Source organism: Alexandromys fortis, unplaced genomic scaffold (assembly GCF_014885135.2).
Source record: "Alexandromys fortis isolate MF-2015 unplaced genomic scaffold, M_Fortis_MF-2015_v1.1 scaffold_213, whole genome shotgun sequence".
In the NCBI taxonomy this organism is placed as follows: domain Eukaryota; kingdom Metazoa; phylum Chordata; class Mammalia; order Rodentia; family Cricetidae; genus Alexandromys; species Alexandromys fortis.
In genome coordinates, this window is record NW_026068093.1 from 381,811 (window position 1) to 405,969 (window position 24,159).

At 47.8% G+C, this 24,159-nt stretch overlaps 1 protein-coding gene across 2 annotated transcripts; it reads right to left on the reverse strand.

The window, feature by feature from the left end:
- Positions 1–1,841: 1,841 nt before the first annotated feature.
- On the reverse strand, positions 1,842–22,895 carry Gpr55 (G protein-coupled receptor 55). 2 transcript variants are annotated; one of them, XM_050123173.1, is made up of 2 exons: positions 22,825–22,895; positions 1,842–4,215 (listed from the first exon to the last, which is right to left on the reverse strand). In XM_050123173.1, exons 1-2 carry the CDS (start codon positions 22,850–22,852, stop codon positions 3,248–3,250), a joined length of 996 nt encoding a protein of 331 aa, XP_049979130.1. In that variant the 5' UTR covers positions 22,853–22,895; the 3' UTR covers positions 1,842–3,247. The 2 variants fall into 2 exon arrangements, with proteins under 2 accessions (XP_049979130.1, XP_049979129.1); XM_050123172.1 differs by lacking the exon at positions 22,825–22,895 and adding an exon at positions 20,977–21,041.
- Positions 22,896–24,159: the final 1,264 nt, after the last annotated feature.

A 24,159-nucleotide genomic window follows, 5' to 3' on the forward strand; every position in this document is an offset into this window, starting at 1 on the left:
AAGCTGGCAAAGGCAGCTGATGAACAGACATTCTCCAGTGACATCCTCTGGGATCCAAGGGCATAGGACCCAGCCGTGAGGTAGCTAGGGTTAACAGAAAAATGACTGCTGAGGAATGAGGACGTCCCTGCTTCCACATCCGGGTCATGTCTTGGAACTTGAGGTACTTAGGAAAAAGGAGTATCATAGGCCTAAGCCTATTGGGCCATGCCTGTCAGGGACTCGGGTAGGTGAGGAGCTTTACCACCGGAGGATGCATGGTCGGCAGGCCTCTCAGGCTGGGCCCCTTAATGGATGCAGAGCCATGTTGTGGTGGAACAAGATGGCTGAAAAGGACTGGGGCCGGGTTGTGGGGTCCATGAGACTCAGTAGCTACTGCAGATAACTGAGCACCCATGTGACTGCCACTAGACTTCCTCAGGATTTAGCTCCTAACTGACTGGGAAGACCAGCTGCACACCTGAGATACGCCATACTCGGTGTCCTGGTGGCTGGTGAATCTGAGGGTCCACAGTTGTTGAATCTGAGGGGCTCTTAGTGATCAGTTCTTCTCTGGAATCAGAAATGGAAGCCCAAGACAAAGTCATGGTGCATTGAATGAATTTATTTATTTGGTAAATCATGCTAATCACATTGGTTTTCCAGTTAATTTTTGCTCGATTTCACAACTGTACACACAGCTGATATGTCAGATTTTTTAGCCTGGGTACAAATGAGTTTTGTTTATGCTTAAACAATAGCTTCTAGCCCCATCGACTTTAGTAACAGGAATCTGGGCTTTTTCCACAACTAAGTCCTGGGTGTACCCGACTCGCCGACGGCCATCGGCTGTGCTCTGACTCTAACCGTCCCTATTTTCTGTACCGCTGGGCCAACTGCCAGTTACGGACCCATAGGACTGGTGACGTTGGACCCAGAGTTTGGACACACACAGGTAAGTCTCCCTGGGAAAAGACAAGACTTTCCTTCCACTCACTCTTTGGGGACGAATCAGGGGGTTCTCGAGCCTGTCCCCCATCTCCAGATCCAGGGTCATCACACCGATTGGACACTGCTGTACCCCTCCAGGAACCTCTCCGCAGTTTAAGGCTCTAGATTCCCTGCCTTAGACAATGGTCCTCTTGGGGACACAAAGCCCTTTCCACCATCAGGTCAGTTTTAGCATTGGCCATCAATGGGGATGGTGGGTAGTCAAGGCCTGCTAAGCCTTTCCTCTGGGGACGCCTACCTGGCAGACACACTTGCACATGGAGGGGACTATTTGACTCTGCTGGATGGGCTAAGGGCTCCATACACAGAGAGAACTCAGTGGAGGTGGTCCCAAGACCTACCCGAATGTTCTGCTGGATATGACAGTCAGGCTGTCTCGGAGTCACAGATGGCATCTCTGCCCAGGACAACTGTGAGACAAAACAGGCGCCCTCCTTTCGGGTCTGCATGGCCCCGCATCTCCACTGACAGGCTCCTGGAGGCCCAGCTCTGAGGCGGGCTCTGGATCTGAGACTCATCCTCTACAGCCACGGCCAAGGCCCTTGACGCTCTTCCTTACATTTTCCTTCAGTGGCCCACAGGTGGTTCCACAGTGCCACCTAAACACTGCCTCAGCCACCATGACCTGGAAGTACCAGCCCTTCCTTGGCTTCCAATCCAAGGACAATGACACTCTCAAGAGGAAGCTGCTCTGCCTTTACCTTCCCTAAGGACCCTTCCTAGTCTCTCCCTGCCTCAGCCCTCCCTGCCCATCCATCTGCCTTCCTCCTCCTCGCCTCCTTTTCTTTCCTCTCCTCTTCCCTCCCTCCCTCCCTCCCTCCCTCCCTCCCTCCCTCCCTCATCTTCCTCTCCTTCCTGCTCCTCCTGTCTCTCACACCTTGCCTCACCTCCAGCTTCTGCTCTGTGGGCAGGTCCCAGATGAGAGACACATCTCCATCTTCTCTCACCCCTCCCCCAGTCTCATCCCTGGGATCCAGTGAGTCAGGGCTGTAGCTGCTCCTTTTCCTAAAGACCTTGTGTCTTATTCGTGTGAAGTCTCATGCATTTCTTCTCATCCCACTCCTTCCGTCTTGCAAAAGCACCCCACAATTTATCCTTCTAATCGTTTCACTCTCTGGAACGGCTGAGTCATGGCAAGTGAGGCTTGCAGCTGTCACTGTCAGCACCTCCACCAGAGCGAGAAGAGCCCATCAAGGCTCCAACACTGATTCAGCTGTCTGGAGTTTCCTTCCAGGAACCGACGAGCACCTCACCGCCTTCTTTCAACCCAGGTCTTCCTGCCGCCTAGTGAAGAAAGCCACCCCCCCTCTCCTCCCTCCAGTTCCTGGCCAGCTCCCTAGACCTGTAACCAGTGAAAGGACCCAATAAGGACTCTTCCTTCATTCTGGGATGACTGAATCTTGCTTCCTTCCTACTGGTCCAATGATCTGTTTCTAGGCTGTCCAAGAGAGAAGGATGGTCACCTTCGAGAGAGTTATCTTTTTTAGGTTGTCTGAGTCCTGAGACAGCACTACTACTGATGGTGTTAGGAGAGCAGGCATCTGGTTCCAGCTCGGGTGTGTCTCTTTCCTTCCCTAAGTATATTCTAGACCTTTTCCATTTCCTCTTTCCAGCCTGTCCCCATTGCCCCCATAGTGTCTCCTGCTTCCCCATGGCCTGCCTCACACAGCCCCCTCCCTCCATCTAGTCCGTCTCAAGGGTATGAGAAGGTTTGGATGGCCTCTCCTCTTGCACCTTTCTAGGGCTGGAAGGAAATCTTTTCAGCTCTTAAAAGCCCTCTTTGTCATCATTTCTGTAGAGTCATTGCCAACAGAGCTTCAGAAGGGTCTGGGGAAAAGTGCAAGCTTGCTCCATCTTGAAGGCATGTTTCTTCCCTCTCCCTGTATCTCTACCAAAATGCTCTCGAATCCCGGCCCTACCCCTTTCTCCGTCTCTCCCTTTCTCGACTCTTCCAACAGAATGGAAAGATGGGAAAGCTGAGAAACAGGCTTCTAAAGTAAAATTACATTTTCTTTTCTTTTCTTTTTTTTTTTTGATTCTTCTGCTTTCTACATTTTGGACTTAGAAATGAAGAAGCCACCTGGTTCTTTAGCAAACGCAAACCAAGGGTGACATACGTCAGCCGTCCAGATGCTGTGGAAAGGTCTTAGGGATGGGTATAAAGAACAAAGATGGTAGCCAGAGAATGTCAAAGAGGCACAGGATGTTTCTTATGAGAATTTGGGACTGGGATTTCCCTCCCTTGGGGTACCTTCCCTTAACCCCTGGAGATTGTGGTGTCCTGGTGGACCAGCTGGACTCTGGAAGGCCGGTGGGCTTTGATGCCCATGCGAAATTCTTTGATGACAAAGTAATAGCAGAAAACATCGAGGCAGCAGTTGATGTTGGAGAAACACAGGGACAGCTGCAGGAACAAGCTGATGCTCTGCTTGACTCTGCACTCGGAGATAAAGCTGTTCCTCACCAGGAACTGCAGGAAGAAGCCCAAGTGCACCGGCAGAAAGGAGACCACGAAGATGACAAGGTTGATAGCGATGGTCCAGATGCAGGCTCTCTGCCGGACCCAGTCCTGAGTGTACTCCCTACGGCCCATCAGGATGCGGATGCTCCTATAGGAACAAAAGCCCATGATGCTCATGGGAAGGAGGAAGCCAAAGATCTCCAGCGGGAAGAAGACCCTGGCACTCCAGGTGCCGTCGGACATGTTGTGGAAGCACTTGTATTTCTCCACTTCCCTGTGGAAAGTGTAGATAGGGATGCTTCCTATCCATACCAGGATCCAGAGGATGCAGCAGATCCCAAAGGTCTTCCTGGGGGACCGGAAGTAGCTGACCAGGAGCGGGTACTGCATGGCCAGGAACCTGTCCAGGCTGATGAAGCAGATGGTGAAAATACTGCCGTACATGCTGATGAAGTAGAGGCACTCCACCAGCGTGCAGAAGCCTCGGGAAGGGGACTCCACTTGCGGCAGGACCATCTTGAATGGGAGGGAGAGCACGAGCAGTAAGTCGAAGACGGCCAAGTTAATCATGTAGATGGAAGTGGCAATGTATTCTGGCTGCCTCTTCCTCAGAAAGGTACTGAAGCCTCGGATAGCCAAGAGATTGAGGACCAGGCCCAGGAGGAAGGTGGGGATGTGGACTGCCAGCTGCAAGGTACGCATCATCGTATCCACGTCAACAAACGAGCAGCTGTCGCTTGTGTTTAGGCGGCTCATGTTCTTGCCTGCAACACCAACAGCAGAAAAGAGAGTTCCTCTCACCCCCTTGAACTGATGAACAACTAAGAAAACCTGGCAGAGAATGATGAGCCCTTAGCAACCCATGCTTGATGCACTGCAAGTAATAAATACTGAGCAAGGGGTTGGGGAGATGGCTTGGGGGTAAAGCACTTGCCATACAAGTATGAAGATGGAGTTTAGGTCCCCAGAATCCCTAAAACACTGGATGGGCATAGTGTTGCATGGAAGTGGGGGACCAAGAATCTTAGAACAAGCTGGTTAACTAGAGTAGCCAAACTGGTAAATTGGTGAGCTCTGAGTTCAAGGAGAGAGAGTCTGCCTCAGTATATAAAGTGAAGGGTGAGTGAAAGAAACACCCGCTATCAACCTCTGAGCAGCACACACACATGCACACATATGCACACACATAAATACATGCACGCATAATACACATGCATACTCATAATCACAAATACATGAAAAAAGAAAAAGAAAGAAGTCCATTGGAGCAGCACATACTGTTAGGATATTCTGAAGGGGCCTAAGTAAATTGAGAGTGAGTGCCAGCCAGGGCTGCACATTTTAAGCTAGCTGTGGTGACGCACACCTTTAATCCAAGCATGCAGGAGGCAGGGGCAGGCACAGAGATGAGTTTGAGGAGGGCCAGCCAGAAATACATACTAAAACCATCTCAAAAAATTAAATTTCAGTTAATAAACGAAAACTTGGGCTAGAGAGGTGGCTCCATGGTTTAGAACATTGGCTGCTCATGCAGAGGACCTGAGTTTGATTCCCAGGACCCACATGGAGGCTCACAACCCTCTGTAACTCCAGTTCTAGAGGGTCCAATGCCCTCATCTAACCTCTACAGGCATCAAGCATGTGCATGGTGCACTTACATACATAGAGGAAAAGGGCTCATGCACATAAATATAAATCTAAATGAATAACAGAAAAATTACTTTTAATCCTACTGCCCCAATATCCAGTTACTCCCTTTCACAGATGTCTCTTGATTTACTATGGGTTTGTGTCCGCTAAACCCATTCTAAGCTGAACATATTGTCCGTCAAAACAAATACATGTTACTAGATCTAATCAAACACGATAGCTTAGCCTAGCATGTCTTAACATGTTTAGACTCTTGTAGTAGCCTGTGGTTGAGCAGAACACTTCACACAAAGCCTGTTCTGTAATGAAGTGTTGAAGAGCTAATGTGATTTATTGACCATTAGACTCACTGAGTAGGATGGCTCAAAGACCGTGTTCTCACCCATCATAAAACAAAACCATCGGGACCATTTGCACGGCATTCCACTCATTTTCTTATTATACTCACACATTCACACGCACACGCACACACACACACACACACACACCTACAAAATGGACTCTTCTGTATATGAGCCTCTCCTTTTTTTTCCATCAGAACTCCTATTGAAACAAGAAACAACGCAGACTCTGAATCAAGCTGGTTTAAGCAAAGAGAGAATCCCGCATCGTTGAAAACTGCTGGACCTGGGGTGGTGGGCATCTGTGGTGTGAACCTGTAACCCAGAAACCGGCAAGAGGGTGGAGGTGGGACAAGAGGATCACATGCTGAAGACTAGCTCTGCAGCTGAGTGAGGCCTTGACTCAAAATTTAGAAGTAGAAAGAAGCCTGGGGATCTAGCTCAGGAAGGGAGCATCTGCCTAGCATATACGGCATCTCTGGGTCAGTCTCCAGTAATACAGACTGGGGAGGGGAGGAGAGAAAAGAGGAAGAAGGAAGGAAAGGGGAAGTACTGGAGTGCTATTTCCAGACCCCAGCTCCCCTTCACTTCCTTCACTTTCCTTCACCCACTTTCTTGATTGGACAGCTAACTCCACCTCTGACTGCAGGGATGACCCCAATCAACACATCACATCCCCGCTGGACACAGGACTTGATTTGTCCACTGGTTCAAGGCAAGGCCTATGACCCATTCAGAAGCAATGAAAAAACAGTCAGATTCTGTAGTGAGCTGCGTGGTGTCACACCTGATGGAGATGTATAATCAACTCCTGAGGTGGCTAAGACCTGACCTGTGCTATGATCACTCAATGATTATCAGCTGCCTGCATATGCGTGGACCTATGGGCAGTGCCCACTTGGCAATCCGGGATTGGCAGCCCATGCCTACTTAAGGGCTGGGAGAGGTTTGCCCGGAGAGAGGAGAGGAAGGAGAGGGAGAGAGGGGAAAAGAGAGAGANGAGAGAGAGAGAGAGAGAGAGAGAGAGAGAGAGAGAGAGAGAGAGAGAGAGAGAAAGGAGAGAGAGGAGAGAGAAAGAGAAAGAGAAGGAGAAGGAGAGAGATTGCTGTGAATAAAGTCCTGGAATAAACTGCAGAGAGAAGAGCTCCAGTGGTCGCGTCATCCTTGCGGGAAGAGGGTGGCCGTGACAAGATTCAAGCCTGGGCCCTTTCTGGGGGACTTGAGATGAAAAGCCTGGAGCGACTCTAGCTTCTGCTGTGCTGAAGAGAAGTCCAGGCAGAAAATGACTTTCATGGAAGAAGGGACATTCCCAGTTCCCACAGGGAATGCAGTGTGAGCCCGAGGTCTGCCTAGGACAGCGAAAGCACTTTCGACAAGTGGAAGCTAAGGACAAGAGAGCCGAGGCTGAGGTGTGCTTTCCCAGGGACATGGCCTGGGCAGGCTCTGACCAGGTCTTGCCACGAGTCTGTCACCATAGGAGGGTAAGATTGTCATTGTGGGATTCAGTATTAAAAAAGGTATCCCTGGAATGGATTAAAAACAGATAATCAACCCAGGCTCTAGAACTAGACTTCTAGAGAAATGATGGAATAGGGCCTAAGGCCCACTTCCTTCACTCATCCACCTCTGCCCACCTTTCCCCTCACTTTCTCTCATCCCCTCTTCTGCCTTCCTCAAGCGAGGCCAAACTGCTGATGCCCCAGGCCCTGGACATTGGGTGGCGGAGTTCACGGGTCTACAGGGCACTGCATGGAAAGATGGTCTCCTCCCAGCTCTTCTCTAACCGCCTCAACAGCGGGCACCTCGGGGACAAGTGCAGCTGAGGTCTGCTCCAACTCTATCGTCCCTCCTTCACTCTCCCAGAGGTCCTGGCTACCAGGAGAGAGATCCCAAGATAAGAGGGGACGTCAGCAAAATCGGCTGCCAGAGAGGACCCTGCACCCGTGGTCAGGATGTTGCTTTTAGCTTATGCTATTATACTAGAATGCATTTATAGCTGAGAAAAATAAATCAATAAAATATCTAAAGAATACAAAAGTGCATGTCTGCATTGTGCCCCGAGGTCTCAGTAGTGCTTTCCAGAGGTAACCATGTGCAACAGCTGCTTGGAAGTTTTCCCCAGGAGTTTCTAGTTACAATCATGTTTTTATACATATACATAAGTATGGTGTCTTTGAAATAAAAAAAAAGTAACCACTATACCTATAGTTCTGTCCCTTGCTTTTCCAGTGAACAATGTATATATGACTCAGTTCTCTTATTCTCTCTAATAGCCTCCCTGAAGTCATTGTGTAGCCCGAACATCACTCATTCAACCAGAAGCCTATTAGCAAACACTTAGGCCTCCAAGTGTCTTCCTGAGTAACAAAGAACTCCACATCACGCATCCTTGTGGCTTATTTCTTTGCTACATCGTCACTGCCAAAAGAATTCCCATTCCTTGGCTTTTTCTCATTACTACAGCTTTCTAGGGAGCCTGTGAGAATAAAAGATGCGGACATTTGTGGGTGGGAAGTGGTGGTGTATGCATGTGCGTACATGTGCATGCACATGTGAACATGTGTGTGCATGTGTGAACGTGTGTGCATGTATTGTGTACATGTGTGTGCACGTGTGTACATGTGTGCATGCAAAGGCAGAGGAGGCCTGTTGGTGTTGAGGATCTTTCTCTATCACTCTCCACCTCTTTTTCCCCCTCTTCGTTTGTCTTTTGAGACAGAATCTCTCGCTGAACCTAGAACTCCCCAGGGGTTACAGATGCACTCCACCGTGCCGAGCTTTTATGTGGGTGCTGGGGATCTGAACTCAGATCTGCACACTTGCACAGCCAGGTCATTACCCATTGTTCCTACCCCATCCTGCCCTAGACCCAAATTTGGGTATTTTAAAGATTCTAAGTAAAATACCATTCTCAAACTCTTCGTAACTCCCATTTAAGAGAAAAAAATTATACATATAGACACGCAGACATTTTTATAGACAGACAGGGCTATTTCAATAAAAGTTTAAGGTACACCGCTTGACTCAGGTGGTTTCCTATGAGCTTTGTGCTTTCTTGTGTTGGACTTTTCTTAGGCTCATGCCACGGAGACCCAAGAAGGCACCTAGCCCGTGACGAGTGCTTTAGACCTGTGCTGGCTGGTTTTGTGTCCACTTGACACAAGTTAAAATCATCAGAGAGGAGGGAACCTTAATTGAGAAAATGCCTCCACGAGATCGGGCTGTAGGCAAGCCAGTATTTCCTTAATTAATGGTTGAAGGGGGAGGGCCCCAGCCCATTGTGGGTGGGGCCGTCACTGGGTTGGTTGTCCTGGGTTCTATAAGAAAGTCGTCTGAATAAGCTAGAGAAGCAAACCACTATGCAGCACCCCCTCCATGGCCTCTGCACCAGCTCCTGCCTCCATTCAGGTTCCTTCCCTGTTTGAGTTCCTGCCCTCCCTGCTTTTGATGATGAACCACACGTTATAGGGAACTGTGAGTAATATAAACCTTTTCCTCCCCAAGTTGCTTTCCCCCCCGATGGTGTTTCATAACAGCAATAGTAGCCCCAACTTAGGCAGGACCACTGTGATGTCGTAAGTGCCTCCTAGGGTTGTGCAGGGGAACCTCGGGCAAGGGTCCTCAAGCTCAGGTCTCCCATGTAACTCTGCTAAGGGCAGAATGGTAGAAAAGTCCTGCTGGAGGGGGCTTAAAAGTAATGCAAAACGGCAGGTTGCTTCCTCCGGACAAAACGCTCAGAGTGCCATAGGCCAGTCTCAAAAGTAGCTAGCCTGACTTGGAAGCTGCAAGGTAGACTTTGAAGTCATGACAAAAGCAGGCCTGTGTCCATGGTAATACTGAAGGAACAATGTCACGATAGCAGAGACGATAAACTTACAACAGTTACTACTGAGATCACTAACAGCAGAAAACCAAGGACTGCAAAGATAAGCAAAAAGAAGAAAAACAAAAAAACCTCTGGGCACACGTATGTGTCTGGGACAAGATCATGCCCAGGAAAACGCCACCAAACTAGGAAGAAAGAAACATTTGGGACTTGGGAAGATGGCCCATTGGTAAAGTGCCTGCCATCCAAGCACAAGGACCTGAGTTTAGAACCCCAGAACCCATCAAGAAAGCCCCAGCATAGCGGTGTGTGCCTGTAACCCCAGCTTTGGTGAAGGGTGGAGACAGGTGGATCCCTGGTGCTCATAGCCAGCCAGCCTGATCCTCAGTTCCAGTGAGAGACCTTGTCTAAAACATGAAGGTGGAGAAAGATCGAGAAAAGACACCTGACAATGGCCTTGGGCCTACACACGTGTGCACCAGCTCCCACACTTACCCACAAAACAGCTGGATGTGGTGGGGCACACTTGTGATCTCAGCACTTGGGAGCAGAAGTAGGAGGGTCACTTGAGCTCAGGGTTCAAGACTGGACTGTACGTGCACATTACAGACCACCTGCAAAAGGCAAAGAAGGTTGGAAGGGAACGAGAGAGGGAGAGGAGAGAGAAGCAGCAGATAGCAGAAGGAAAAAAATTGGTCTGGTCTAAAGCTATGATCTAAGCAGGACGATGGTGGTGTATGTCTTTAATCTCTGTGAGTTCAAAGCCAGCCTCCTCTACAGAGTGAGTTCCAGGACAGCTAGAGCTGTTACACAGAAAAACCTTGTCTCAATAAATAAACAAACAAAGTTATGATCTAAGGCTGCTGGGATGTGTCCACATTGACACTGCTCTCTGTGTGTGTTAGACAAGATTCACCTGTTGCCATGCCCAGTAGAACTGCCCTAAAGGTCCCATTTTAATTTCTGAAAGACTTCACATGGGTCCTTCTCAGAAGATTATCTCTGAAGCTACAACAGATGTAAAGGGACTGGGCTGAAGACAGTCATGTCCAGCAATGGCCGGGTTATTGGGGGGTCTGAGATATTAATCCTCTCAATTCCCTCTGAGGGTTGAGGAGAATTCATCTTTTAAAGGCTCTTCAAGAGTGGGGGGCTGAGGTGATGGCTCAGTGGTTAAGAGCACTTACTGCTCCTACAGAGGACTTGAGTTCATTTCCCAGAACCCACATGGAGTGGTGATGGTTTGTAACTCCTCTGGGGATTGGACACCCTCTTCTGGCCCGTGGTACACATATACAAGCAGCAATCTCTCAAACACATAAGATGAAAACAAAAAAAATCTTTTTTTTTTAAATAAAAAGAATCTTTAAAAAATGGAGTCTTCAGTAGTCCTCCTTGTCCGCTATGTTCAGCGAGACTGGTTTTAACCCAGACTTTTTCAGACCCAGGCCAGCTGGCCTTGGTGAGTTCCCAATAGAACATCCCCATTGTCTCAGTGTGTGGGTGCACCCCTCGCGGTCCTGAGTTCCTTGCTCGTGCTCTCTCTCCTGGTGCTCCTGATTTGGACCTTGAGATTTCAGTCAGTGAACATAGCGGACAAGGAGGACTACTGAGACCCCGAGAACAATGGCTATGGGTTTTTGATCCTACTGCACCTATTGGTTTTGTGGGAGCCTAGGCAGTTTGGATGCTCACCTTACTAGACCTGGATGGAGGTGGGAGGTCCTTGGACTTCCCACAGGGCAGGGAACCCTGATTGCTCTTTGGGCTGACGAGGGAGGGGGGATTGATTGGGGGAGGGGGAGGAAAAGGGGAGGCGGCGGTGGGGAAGAGACAGAAATCTTTAATTAATTAATAAAGAAATAAATAAATTTAAAAAAATGGAGTCTTCACAGGAATATAAAACGACATAAATGTACTCTGAGAAAGAGATGAAACAGCCATCCTCAGAGAAGACAAGAACTTATAAAGTCCAGTTCATACTCAGTGTAAGGCCTGGAGCTATGGCACCTTCTGCTCCAGCCAACCCAGGCCTGCAGCAATTGACAGACCACACTGTAGGTGACCGAGTCCCTCCATGTCAGAAGCAGATGCTAAGACAGCGCTAGACACCCAAGAAACTGATGGCGAACAAAGCAGAAAGTGCAAGACTTTAATTTTTATTAGTGTGTGTGTGTGTGTGTACATGTGCCACAGCAAGTGTGTGCAAGTCAGAGGGCAGCTTATGCAAGCGGGTTCTCTTCTCCCACCACGTGGGTCCCCTGGGATTGGCTCAGGCTGTCAGCCTTGCCTGCAAGGGCCTTCACTCACTGAGCCATTTCACCAGGCCAAATGTAGGATGTTTTTTAAAGAGCCTTAAAGTAACCACGGACTACTAAAAATAGGTATCTGTGAGAGCAGAGGGGAACTAGTGAAGAGGAGAAAGGGGACTCAGCAGGATCTATGAGATAACATGGCTGAGTATGACCAAAATGCACGAATATACAGGAAAATGTCATAGTGAAACCTATTCTATATGACTGATGTTTGTTGAATTCTGCGGTTAAAACAGAACCTCTGTCTTCAAAGTCACCAAGGAAGATAAGGAGAAAGAACAAAAACATCAGACTATTCAGCACAGAGCAAATATAACCGGGAAAGAGGCTCGGTGTAGAAATGAGAGTAAACATGAAACATCCTAACTGTTCTCTCTCAACATTCTCAGTTCAGTGAAAAAATATATTATTCAAGCCAGGTGTAGTGAAGTACCTCTTTAATCCCGGCACTCGGGAGGCAGAGGCAGGCAGATCTCTATGAGTTCAAGGCCAACTTGGTCTACAGAGTGAGTTCTAAGCCAGCAAGGGCTTCAAAATGAAATCCTATAAAACAAACAAACAACAACAAACCAGAAATATTATTCAACCCTGCTCTTATCAAGGGCACACAAGTGACACGGGGTTCAGTGTGACAGTCCCAGGACAACAAAGGAAACAAACAGAAGCAAGCTCTGAGGGCAAATGGCAGAACCAGCAGGGCCTCGGGAATAAAGTCACTCCAGTCCTGGGAAGGTTGTTTTCTGGGGGAGAAATGGGCATGAGAGGGAAGTGGGGAGGGGGTGTGATGGGACTAAAAGATGCTCTACTCATGTGTGATTCTGGCACAATGAAACCAACTACTTTGCAATAGATACACGATAATAAAACAGATACATGATAATAAAAAATTTATATAAACAAAATAAGATATACACATAAGCGAAAAGTGGGGAAAGGACTGTTTTCTGTTAGTAAAGGGAAAATACTCACTGGGAGTGTAGCTCGGTGGTAAAGCATTTATTTGTCTGGTATGCCCAGGCCCTAGGTCGAAACTCCAGCTCCTCAAAACAAAATCAAAGAAGGAAAGGAAGATAAAGCCATGAGGGCCAGAGCTGCCATCTCGTGCACAAACTGCACAGAAGAGAAGCGTATAAGACAGGATTTAGAGACGGGCTAACAAAAGCGAACGGTGTCAGACTTTAACAGATTCAAGCAGGTCAAACTGAAAAAACATAAATCAGAATAGAATTAAGCAAACAGTAAATTATGCTACTCAACAGTTCTCAAGTTTGGTTTTAAGCAAATAAGTTACCTATTTTTATCCTTATATTCACAAGAAACATTGGCCAAAATGGACTATCTATCTATCTAGCAAGAATAAAACACCCATCAAAACACCAGGGTAGGTCAGGTGTATGTAGTTAAGTGGTGTATGTGTGCCTTTAATGCCAGCATTTGGGAAGCAGGTGGATATCTTTTTTTTTTTTTAAATATTTATTTATTTATTATGTATACAATTTATACGTGTATGCCTGTAGGCCAGAAGAGGGCACCAGACCTCCTTACAGATGGTTGTGAGCCACCATGTGGTTGCTGGGAATTGAACTCAGGACCTTTGGAAGAGCGGGCAGTGCTCTTAACCGCTGAGCCATCTCTCCAGCCCAGGTGGATATCTTTGAAGTTGAAGATATATACAGAGACATACATACATACATACATACATGCATGCATGCATGCATACATACATACATACATACATACATTCTCTGGTCTACATAGAGATTTCCAGGTCAGCCAAGCTACATAGTGAGAGCCTGTCTCAACAAAACAAAACAAAAACCCAAGGCAGAAATAATATTGTCTATATTCTTTGACCACATAGAAAAACTGTAGAAGAAAAATAATTGGCTGTTTAAAACTAAAGTGAAAAAACAGGAATCAAAATGCTTGAGATTTTAAACGTTTTTGGTGTGTTGTTTAAAAAATTCATTCACAGCTGGGTGGTGATGGTGCACAGTTTTAATCCCAGCACTTGGGAGGGAGAGGCAGGCAGATCTCTGTGAGTTCTAGGTCAGCCTGGTCTACAGAGTGAGTTCCAGGACAGCCAGGGCTGTTATACAGAGAGACCCTGTCTCAAAAAACAAAATCAAAACCAAACCAAACAAAATTAATTCACATGATGCAGCCCAAATCATTTGGAGACAAATATTCTGCCCTGGTTGCTATAATTTACATCATTTTTTTCTTTTAAGAGGAAAAAGGGTGGGGGGAAACGAAATAAATGAAAAAGTAACCACTTGAGCATTAGAAAGATAGGGGAAAGAGTCCCAGGAAAATGGTGGAGGATACAGATAAAAACAAAATACCAGAATCCAGAAGTGTAACGGGTGGGCTAGGGGCAGACAGTACATTAGGCTATGGACGTATGTCTAAGGCAATCCTCAGCTATGATCAAGAAAGCAAACTGAAGTGCTTATCTAGATGTAGGAGGCATTAAGCTCGGAGAGGAAGGAGATAACTTCAGCAAGAAACACTGTCTGTCCCCTGTGTGTAACCACACGAAACCTTCGCACAGCTGACGACATGAAGCCCCGGTTACCAGAACCGAACAAGCAGGAGAAGCATCCATTAGAGTAGTAATCATGAAAGCAACCGTGCGCCATTGAAGACTGCTCATGAATTTCACGAATCAAGCAGGCGCTTACTTCAGTGTGTTAAGCCACTGGTGATTCCCATGTGCTATGAACTATGTCAGAATACAAGGTAACGAGTGACTTCCGTCGAAGCACGCCCCAGGACCAAACTTGATATATGAAGCACGAAAGAGAAAGACCAGATCTCGGCTTATATATGCAGCCATCCTAATTGAGAGGCCACCAGGTGGAATTCAGAATATTATCATTATAAACCCTGTAAATAAGTCAGAAATATAAACAAGTTTCAACTGGGACAACTACTAACTAGCGTTGTGGGTCACATCATTAAAGTGAAAACAAAAAGCCATCTGCTTATATACACCGTTTTTCGTGAGAATTAAATGAAGAGATAGAAAGTGCTTCTTAGAATGATAAGGAGTAGTTTGCTGATACCACAGCAAGTTTGTGTTTAACGGTAAAATAATAAAAGCATTCTTACTGAAATCAGACACCAGCACTCAGGCATCCCAGATAATACACTATGATATTTGGCAGATAAAATGAGACATCCCCCACCCCTGCAAAAAAAATCAACAATAAAGGTACTAATAGTCTCAGTGAGTTGAGACTATTAGATCATGTTGGTAAGAAGTAACTTAAGTCTTCATCTGAAGGTAAGCAGCTAAAGACACTCAGGCTCGTTAAGAAGCTGCACTTGACAAAAATCAAACCAGAGGGAAAAGGCTAGATGAAAATTTAACAGACTGCTTGCTTATAAAAGTCACTAGAGGGGAACTCTGCCGACTGAGGATCATTAAAAAGTGGAAGACAAGGCCTGAGGTACAATAGAAAGAAAGAAAGAAAGAAAGAAAGAAAGAAAGAAAGAAAGAAAGAAAGAAAGAAAGAAAGAAAGAAAGAGAGAGAGGGGGAAGGGGGGAGGGAGAGGAAGAGGGAGGGAGGGAGGGAGGGAGGGAGGGAGGGAGGGAGAGAGAGAGAGAGAGAGAGAGAGAGAGAGAGAGAGAGAGAGAGAGAGAGAAACAACACCAGACAACACTGGAGAACCGACTCAACGGTTCAGAACACTTGCTGCTCTTACAAAAGACCCACGTTCAATTCCCAGCCCCCACAGACCATCTGTAGCTCTAGCCCCAGGGACCCCCCCCCCCGCACTCTTCTGAACACTGTGAGCATGACACACACTGTACCAATACGCATGGAGACTCATGCACATAAAATAAATAAACTTTTAAAAATTTTAAAGAGAAAGAAAAACAGCACAGCTTCGCAGGAAAGAAAATTTCTTTAACACATTAAAATAAAATAATATACCGAATAAAACAAAGTACAACAAAGAGTTTTAGAAAACAATATCCTTTCTCTATGAGGAGATGCTCAGCAAACAGGCCAAGGACACAGGAAAGGATTCACCCGGAGAGAAAATATCTATCAAGTTTGAGAAGCTGAGCAAGATCTCACCAATACTCAAATGAGTGTGCAAGCCAGTACATGGCACACAACTCAGAATATCTGATTAATCATAAGCCACAAAAATCATATTAGGTTTCTATCTAGTAACTCTTAGACTTTAAACAAACCATGTGAAAGAAGAAAATTATGTAGAGAAATGTGTTCTTTGTGGCATTTTTTTCTAATAAAAATTTCACAATTAAAATATGAAGCAATAGTTAATTTCACTACAGTAAATCCACTCCGTGGAAATTTTTTTGATGCTATGTTTATGCTGACTAGGTTACATAAAAACCCACAGACTATAAAATTATACATTCAGGATGATTGCAACTCTGATTTTAAAAAACCCACACACAGAGAAAAAAACAACTAGAAAACAATTTCCGTACACCAGACAACGCTGTACTCTGGCAGCTGGATGATAGGTGATTTTTAAAATCAGCCTTTTTCTTTATTAATTTTTTACATATATTCTTAACATAATAATACAGAAAAACATGGAAACAACATAAGATTCTTTAAAAAAAAAACTCTATCAAGCACCAGGAACGGAAGGACAATGATAAAAATAGCTTTTGAAACAGAGTGTGGTCTGGATTATTAACTCGAGGTGTGGCAGGGGGTGAGGGTCACAAAAAATGAAGAGACGAAGAGACGCGCTGAACTGCCCAGCGCTCAGCTGAGCGGACATTATCTTCCCAGGTCAGGGAGACTCTGTTTGTTGTTGTTTGGTTTTTGGTGGCAGGGCCTCTCTATGTAGCTCTGGCTCTCCTGGAGCTCACTACGTAGACCAAGCTATCCTCAGACTCGCAAAGTTCCAAATTTATCCAAACGTATTTCATTATTTTAAATTTTTTCTTGGGTACATATTTCTAATCCCAGCAACACTCAGTAGCTGAGTTAGGAGGATCTCAATTGAGGCCAGCTTGAATTATTTGAGACTTCACTCTCAAAATAAATAAAAATAAATAAATAAAGTGAGCAAAAGAAAAGATATCTAAAATAAAATTCTCTCCAAGTTTGGGGAGCTATTAAAAGCTATAAATGCAGACATCAGAGTTTTAATATTTTCCGATTTCATATTTATGTTAAAAAGATCTTACCTACTTTGAAAAGACAAAAGAAGAGAAATGTTCTGATGGAACTGAAACAGAAACAACAGCCTCAGTACGGAAGGGGGCAACTCTGTTGAAGTTAGCACAAACACAATAAAGAATTTTCACATTAATACCCTCTATGAAAAACTGCATCCATTTAAAAATCCAAGCATCTTTGATTGATAAGAAACAGAAAACTAAACGGTTCGGCGTGCTAAAGTGAACGGCTTCACCTCAGTTCATCGGGCTTGCAGTATGCTAAAAAGGAAAGAAATGGGAAAATCTTTTTTTTCTGGTCAAAAGATCTGAGGGGTGGCGGAGACCCTATATTGATAATAGCTATGACGAATAATGAAATTTGAAACACTCAATTTATGTCCCCGTTTGCACAGTGGAGAAATACATGTTGGGACTGTGCCAAATACGCAAAGCAAAGTAAGAGAAAGGGAAAATCGTGTTTAGGGACCCTAAAAATATCATTAATCAAGTAGAGACGGGAGAGCTCTGGCCAGCCGGGTTCACAGGACAGCTAGCAGCACAGACAAGGGAGCAAAATTTGAATAGGGAGTGTCCCTGTGAGGCAGGAGGGTCTCACGCTACGTTTATCCCACTCTTGAGTCCAGGCAGTACTGAGGAGCATCGCTCCTCTTGGGCCACAAACGGTGACAGAGCATCTGAACCCCCACATCCACAGACCCTTGACTAACACGGAAGTGGCCTTTCTACACGTTCTTGCTCGCTTCTAAGATTTTCTAGCGTAGTCTCTTAAATAATGGGAATCAGAGATAAAAGTGGAAGAGTTTTGCTGAGGTACTGGAAAGGAACAAATAAAGAGACCCACGAAAACACAGAACGGCAACAGATGAGAATTTCCAGGTATTCTTTCCCGTATACAGGAGAGTAAGAAGCGAGGAGACTACCCTGCGCAATCTGGAAGAGGAACAGGGCCCCAGTCACCTTTCTTGGCTCTGGTCACCCTAAACCCCAAGGCCTGCTGGTGCAGGGACTCCAGGTGAAAAACTGCAGACACGGAAGAAGCAGATAGGTTGAAGAGGAGACCCCATCTCCAGGGTGCAGGACACGGTCCACAGTGTGACGTCACAGGGGGGGCGTAGGAAGAGCAGTCCCAGGTTCTTTAGGGAGGCCTGTTTTGCTATAAGTGCTTCTGAGAACAAAGAGGCTTCATTGTAAGTGAGTGAGTTCCCTGACATCAGAGGCAAGCAAGCAAAAGCAGGAGGCCAGTTCATCCAGAACACTAGAGAGAATGCTCCTGTACTCCTGCTGCGGGGTGTTTTTGCTTGTCTTTAGCCCTGAAATTGAATCTTTTCTCAACCCAATGTCGTTTTCTAAAGTTTAATAAAGAGAAAAAGTACCCACAGCATGGAAGGCACTGGCCCTGGGCTCTACTTCACCTCCGGCTCTGTCAGGAGACGCAGCTTTTGCTTTGCTTGCCTGTCAATAAAACCTTGCATTCGAGGCCAGCTTGGTCTACAAGAGCTAGTTCCAGGACAGGCTCCAAAGCTACAGAGAAACCCTGTCTCAAAAAACAAAACCAAACAAACAAACAAACAAAAAAAAAAACCCAAAATACCATAAACCATAAAACCTTGCTTAGTCCCAGGAGTCTGGAGTCAGCCTCACCACAGCTCTTGTTGCCAGCTCCTTCATGCAGCAATATGAATGGTGGTAATGGTAGCCCCTGTGCCCAGGCTGCCCCATCTGCCACACTGGGCATGCCAAAGCTGTGTCTTCACAGTTGAGACTGAGAATCCAAAGTTGTAAGACTCAGCACCATCAAGTCCTCCTTTTCCCACAGTGGCCTGCATTTTCCAGTCCTCCCGGGTGACAGGAAGAGCACAGTAGACAGGAATGTTTGCAGGCCAAGAGGGTGTCCACTCCCCTAGATAGCAGCAAGCTCATCAGTGCCCAGCCACTACTCGAGACGGACCTCCAGGGGTCAAGACTGAGATGGCACCCCGACCATGGGGAAGCCCAGCTAGTGTGGCTTCAGGAATTCATTTGGAGGAGGGACAAGCATTCTCTGGACCAGTGCCGACCATCCAGTTTCCTTGCTTGAAGCCCTAGTGTTCTGGAGATTACCAAGTTAGAATGCAAATACCAACCCCAAAGCAGCAGATGCCAGCCCCAAAGCAGCAGAAATGATGGCCCCTGAGCTGGGTTTCTGCAAACCAGAGTGCAAGGACACAAGGTGGGGACCTGAGATAGCTCAGCCAGTAAAACGCCCAACTTACAAGTAAGAGGTCTTAAGTTTGATCCTCAGCACCCACATTAAAAAAAAAAAAAAAAAAAAAAAACAGGTGTATCCCTATTACCGCAGCTCTGAAAAGACAGAGACGAGAAAGCTCCTGGGGGTTGCTGACCAGGTTTAGCCAAATCAGTGAGCTTCAAATTCAGTGGGGGACCCTGACTTAAAAAGTAAGAAAGAAGCCGGGTGATGGTGGCGCACGCTTTTAATCCCAGCACTCGGGAGGCAGAGGCAGGCGGATCTCTGTGAGTTCGAGACCAGCCTGGTCTACAGAGCTAGTGCCAGCACAGGCTCCAAAGCCACAGAGAAACCCTGTCTCGAAATCCCCCCCCCAAAAAAAAGTAAGAAGGAAAGTAATTAGGAAGACAGAAAACATTGACTTCTGGCCTACACACACACACACACACACACACACACACACACACACACACGCATGCACGCACACACAAAACAATGTGAATCTCCTTGATACCAGGAAGAAAGAGTGGGGCTGGAAGAGTGGAGGGGTAGCTCAGAGATGTGAGATCTGCCTGGCTATGTGTTCAGCACTCCGCAGAGGGGGTGGAATACGTCCTGGAGGTTAGGAGCATTGTGCACGTTTTACAAATAAGGAAAGTAAGACTCAGAGAGTCTGCCCAAGGTCGACTGAACACGGTGGCTCAGGCCTGTAATCTCAACACCTGGCAGGCCGAAGCAAGAAAGTCGCCATGAGTCTAATGCCAGCCTGGGCAACGTGGTGTTCTAGCTCAGTCTGGGGTGAGTGCTAAGCGTAGAGGAAAAGCTCAGGCAGGCAGAGGGGGACCCACGGGGACTCACATCAAACACCCACCTTCCTGGTCATCCCACAGGGTTTGCCCTCTGTTGGCTAAGTGGGGACTACTAGGGAATCACCTGGGGGCAACAGGGCGGGTGTCCCTGCTGTCCAGGAATGGCACCCTGATAAGAAGAAGCATGTCTTCTTTGTCTGTATAACACCACCTCCATAAAAACTCGTCCTTAAGAGGGTCTTACTAAATGAAAGAATGAAAGGGGGGAGGGGGGACGGGCTGATCTATTGCAATGACTAGTGATCCCTCAGGGGAGCAAAACAGAGCTGAGAAGAACCTTCCAGGAGGATTGCCTGGATGCTGCGCACACCCCTGCCCCACCCCCACGTTGAGCAGCACAAAGAAAGCCCAGTCCAGGTCAGAACAACATTTCCTGACCTGTCCTCACTGTCAAGGAAGAATTCAGATTTTTCAGGGTTCTAAATGCCCGTGTGTGTTTTCTCTGCCAGTCTCTCCACAAGATGCTTGGCTGGAGTTGGAAAACAATCCCGTTATAGGATAGCAGTCTAAACTGACCACTTGCTTGCCAGGGCACAAGCGGGTCCCCTCGTTTACTGCCCTCAAGAGCCAGTAAAGAGGGGACTAATACCCCTCCATCTCCAGAAAGGTAAACTGAGGCTAAGCAAATGACACGCGTGACAAACAGCTGGGTCTTGGCTCCCACGCCCACCCGTGTCTTCTCGGGAGCCTCTTGCCCAGGGGTTGTAGGACGATTCCTGAGAATATGTAATCTCTAGTGCTTGGTGATTTCCCAGCAAGACTTCGGGGGAGTGGACTGTGGGCCAGGGGAGGTTGATGGCACGCAAGCCAAGCCGAGCTGGCTGGGGAGGGCTCCTGTCCTGCCTATGGGGAGCTTCCCCCACCCCGACCTGCAGCCTTGACTCAGATCAGGAGGAAGTTGAGGGCTTGTAGAAAAATGTCACCCTTTATCAGGGACAAACCGGGTCTGCCTGCTGTAGGCTGCCGCTGTCACGAAGTCCAGGGACAGCTGCTGGTCTGCTACCTGGGGAAGCCCACTGAGCTAGCACAGGTGTGGACAGAACCCAGCCCTTCAAGGAAGCAAGATCAGGTCAGAGGCACTGGGCCTCAGTTTCTCTAAACGGCCCAGAGACTGTTACCTGTAGACGGTCCAGTGCAGCTGATTGAGCTTGGAGGTGTCATAGCTTCTCCAGGACCCAGCCACCTGCAAGCTCTGGGCAAAGCCACTTCCCCTCTTTGGGCCTGAACTTCCTTGGGTGGGGGGGGGTGGAGGTGGGGGTGCAGGGGTGGGGCCAGAGACTTCCAAGCAGCTTCCAAGTTAACCTGTTTGGCTTAGGGGCTCTTCCTCTGGGGCTTAGAACAGGGGTTCGGCAAGGTCCACACCCCTCTGGGCAGAACTAGAATGCTGTGGCAAGCAGAGCGAATTTCCACAAAGTAGGTCCACTCTCTTCTGTCCCATTAGATGTACACTCACCCAGCTTTCAAAAGCCAAGCGGGGGCATGGATGTGAGGGTGGAGGAGGAGGAGGTAGACCTAGGATGTTTTCTGAGAAGGAAGCTTCTCACAGCTGACATTCCCACAAGAGCATCACTCGGGAGCAGAGAGCAGTTGAGGAGGGTCCCCAGGACATCCGGCACTTTTGGTTTAGGACAGGGAAACGCTGAGCGGAGGAGAGTGGTAGTGGACGGCTTTCTATTTAGACCATAAATTTGATCAAGTCCTCATGATCCAGCCTGGGCTTACGTCAGACCCACACAGGTGTCTGCAAGGAGAGTCAGCAGATAATTCCCTGGGGCCCTTCTTCAAAGGAAAGCTGAGCCAGCCTCCGCAGGATGCTCAGCAGGGAGCTCTCACACGTTCCAGGCAATTAGGAGAGTCTGGCTGATGTGCAGCCTGGCAAGGCAGCTCTGGTGCCAGGAGGAGCCGGGGGCCCCTTGGAGTGTCAAGGCAAGGCTATTTTTACAGATCATGCAGGCTGTGACTTTCATGTGTCTACAGGAATAGAAACTCCCCAAGGTGGGTCCGGGTGATTCATACCAGTACACGGGTGCTCCCTGCATAATATCAGCTTCTGTGGGAAGCAGGGGTCCTCCGGAGCTCTGGCTCCCATTGTTCAGTGAAATCGTTGACAGATTCCAGCCCTTGCTGTCACTAAATCGATCACCCAATGGTAACACCAAGTGAGCTCTCTGTGCCGGAACATGAGGACTATACAACAGTAGGAGCCAAGACAAGACCCTGAGCAGACCTTCTTTAAGTGAGGCACTTTCAATGTCCCCAGCCACACCCTCGCCAGAGCCTGGCTACAGGGCAAGGCAGAGCATCTAGACCAGGGCAGCAAGAACAGGGAGCCGGGAGCTTGACAGGCAGGAAACACGTAGATGTCTAATCCCCACCGCGTTGCCAGAGTCTGGGTCTGGAGACCCAGCAAGGGGTTCACACAGCTCTGCTCTTCCTCAAAGCAGGGCTCGCCCACCTCCTGCTTTTGCTACTTTCTTTATGTGTGTGTTGGTGATGGGGGCCAAGATCTCACGTACCCCAGGACTGGACTCAGACTCTCCTTGCCACACAGCTGGGATTATGGGTGTGTACCAACCTCTTTCATACATTCTTTTTAAAAAGGAATATATCTTGCTGTTGCTTGCTATGTAAATGATTGCATGCACAGCCAGGAGCCAAATAGAGACATGAAGACATTTGTAAAGTTATATGAACTATCACCATCCCCCCTCCCCTCAGGGCTCTATAAAGCCTGGAAAGATGGAATGTCTCAGTAGCAACCAGGCAGAAACCTGTTCAGAACTCTCTCTCCAGCTCCCCCCATCTCTGTAAGACCTCGAAAAGCATAAATAAAGAATGTTCTCAGGGGTTTCCTAAACCTGTTATCCCTACTTTGATCCACCCTACCCTCTCGTCCCTAGGAGCAAGCTAAAGGCTTTGACACCTGGAGTGGGCTGGCTCCAAAGGGTTGATTCTGCCTCACATACCTCCAGCTTCGTCAAGTGCATCAGACATCGAGAGAGCTCCAGGAAGCAGCTCCTTCTAGGGCGGAGAGCAGGCCCTTTTGACTGCTTGCCAGTAAGCTATCTACTCCACGTACCACATCCTCTCCTGAAGCTGGTCCATTCACCCCGTCAGTCATCAGAGGCCCAGCACCCACTCTGAGAGACAGACTTGCCCATGCAGAGGCTTCAGTTGGGCCAGGAGGGGAGACAGGGAGCAGGACTAGGCCATGTTGGGGTGAGGCCAGAAGCCCAGAGAACAGCTCAAGTGGTCAGCTTACACACTGGGGTTGTTCGGCATTCAGAAAGGCCAGGGGTAGGGGTGCCTCTGAGGGCAGGGGTGGGGGCTGTCTCTGCGGACTGGGGTGGAGGTGTCTCTGTGGACTGGGGTGGGCAGTCTCTGAGGACAGGTGTGGAGGTGTCTCTGTAGCTGAGATCCAAGGATGACTGGGAGTGAGAAGATAGGCTAGAAGCCAGTCAGTCATCCAGAAGTAAGAGCTGCTCAAATGTCTCCTTGAACAAACACACAGAGCAGGAACATCATATTGGAAGCTGAACAATAAAAAGGAAACCTTGGATGAAGAACCTCCGGCTCTTCTCTGACTTTCTGCTCGGTGCATAGGGCAGCTCAGAGACTGGTACAAGTCCTGCCCTTTAGGGTCCAGGAGGAAGATGAGAGTAAAGGAAATGGCCACACTGAGAAGGAATTGGGACAGGAAGTAGGAATGGGGTGTCTGAGAGAAGGTCACAGGGTCAGCAGAGGCAGCTGATTCCTAAGCGAGCCCAGCCAGCCAAGAGTGGCCACGCCCCCTTGAAGAGCCTCAGCTTTGTGACTTCTCCCAGCCGATGACTTCCTCATCTTCGAGCTGGGGTCACAAGTTCAATCAACAAGCACTTGCTGACTCCCTCTCGCGTAGCCTGTACACACACAGCCTGTCCAAGAGAGACAGTAATACAGGCTCAAAACCAGCGACGTGTGCACGGAGTGAGGGGGCAAAGAGCATCCAGGAACTCGACGCAACACCCAGACTCTGGGTCCCCATGGAAGGGTGTGAGGAGAGGAAAAGGAGTGGGCGCTGATAATAGTACCATCCCGATGAAAGCCAGCTGCAGGACCTCAACCCTAAAAGGAAGCCTCGACAGAAAGCAGAAGGCGGGATAAACTGAGGAAGGAGAAGCAAGGAGAGGGAAGATGCGTTGAGAACCCTTTGCATCCACACAGTTGCTGTTTGTCTCACCTGCTCCAAAGCCCACGTTTGGTCACACTTCTGTCCCTAAGCCCAGATGATTCCCATAAGTGGCCAGACAGTTGACAAATGG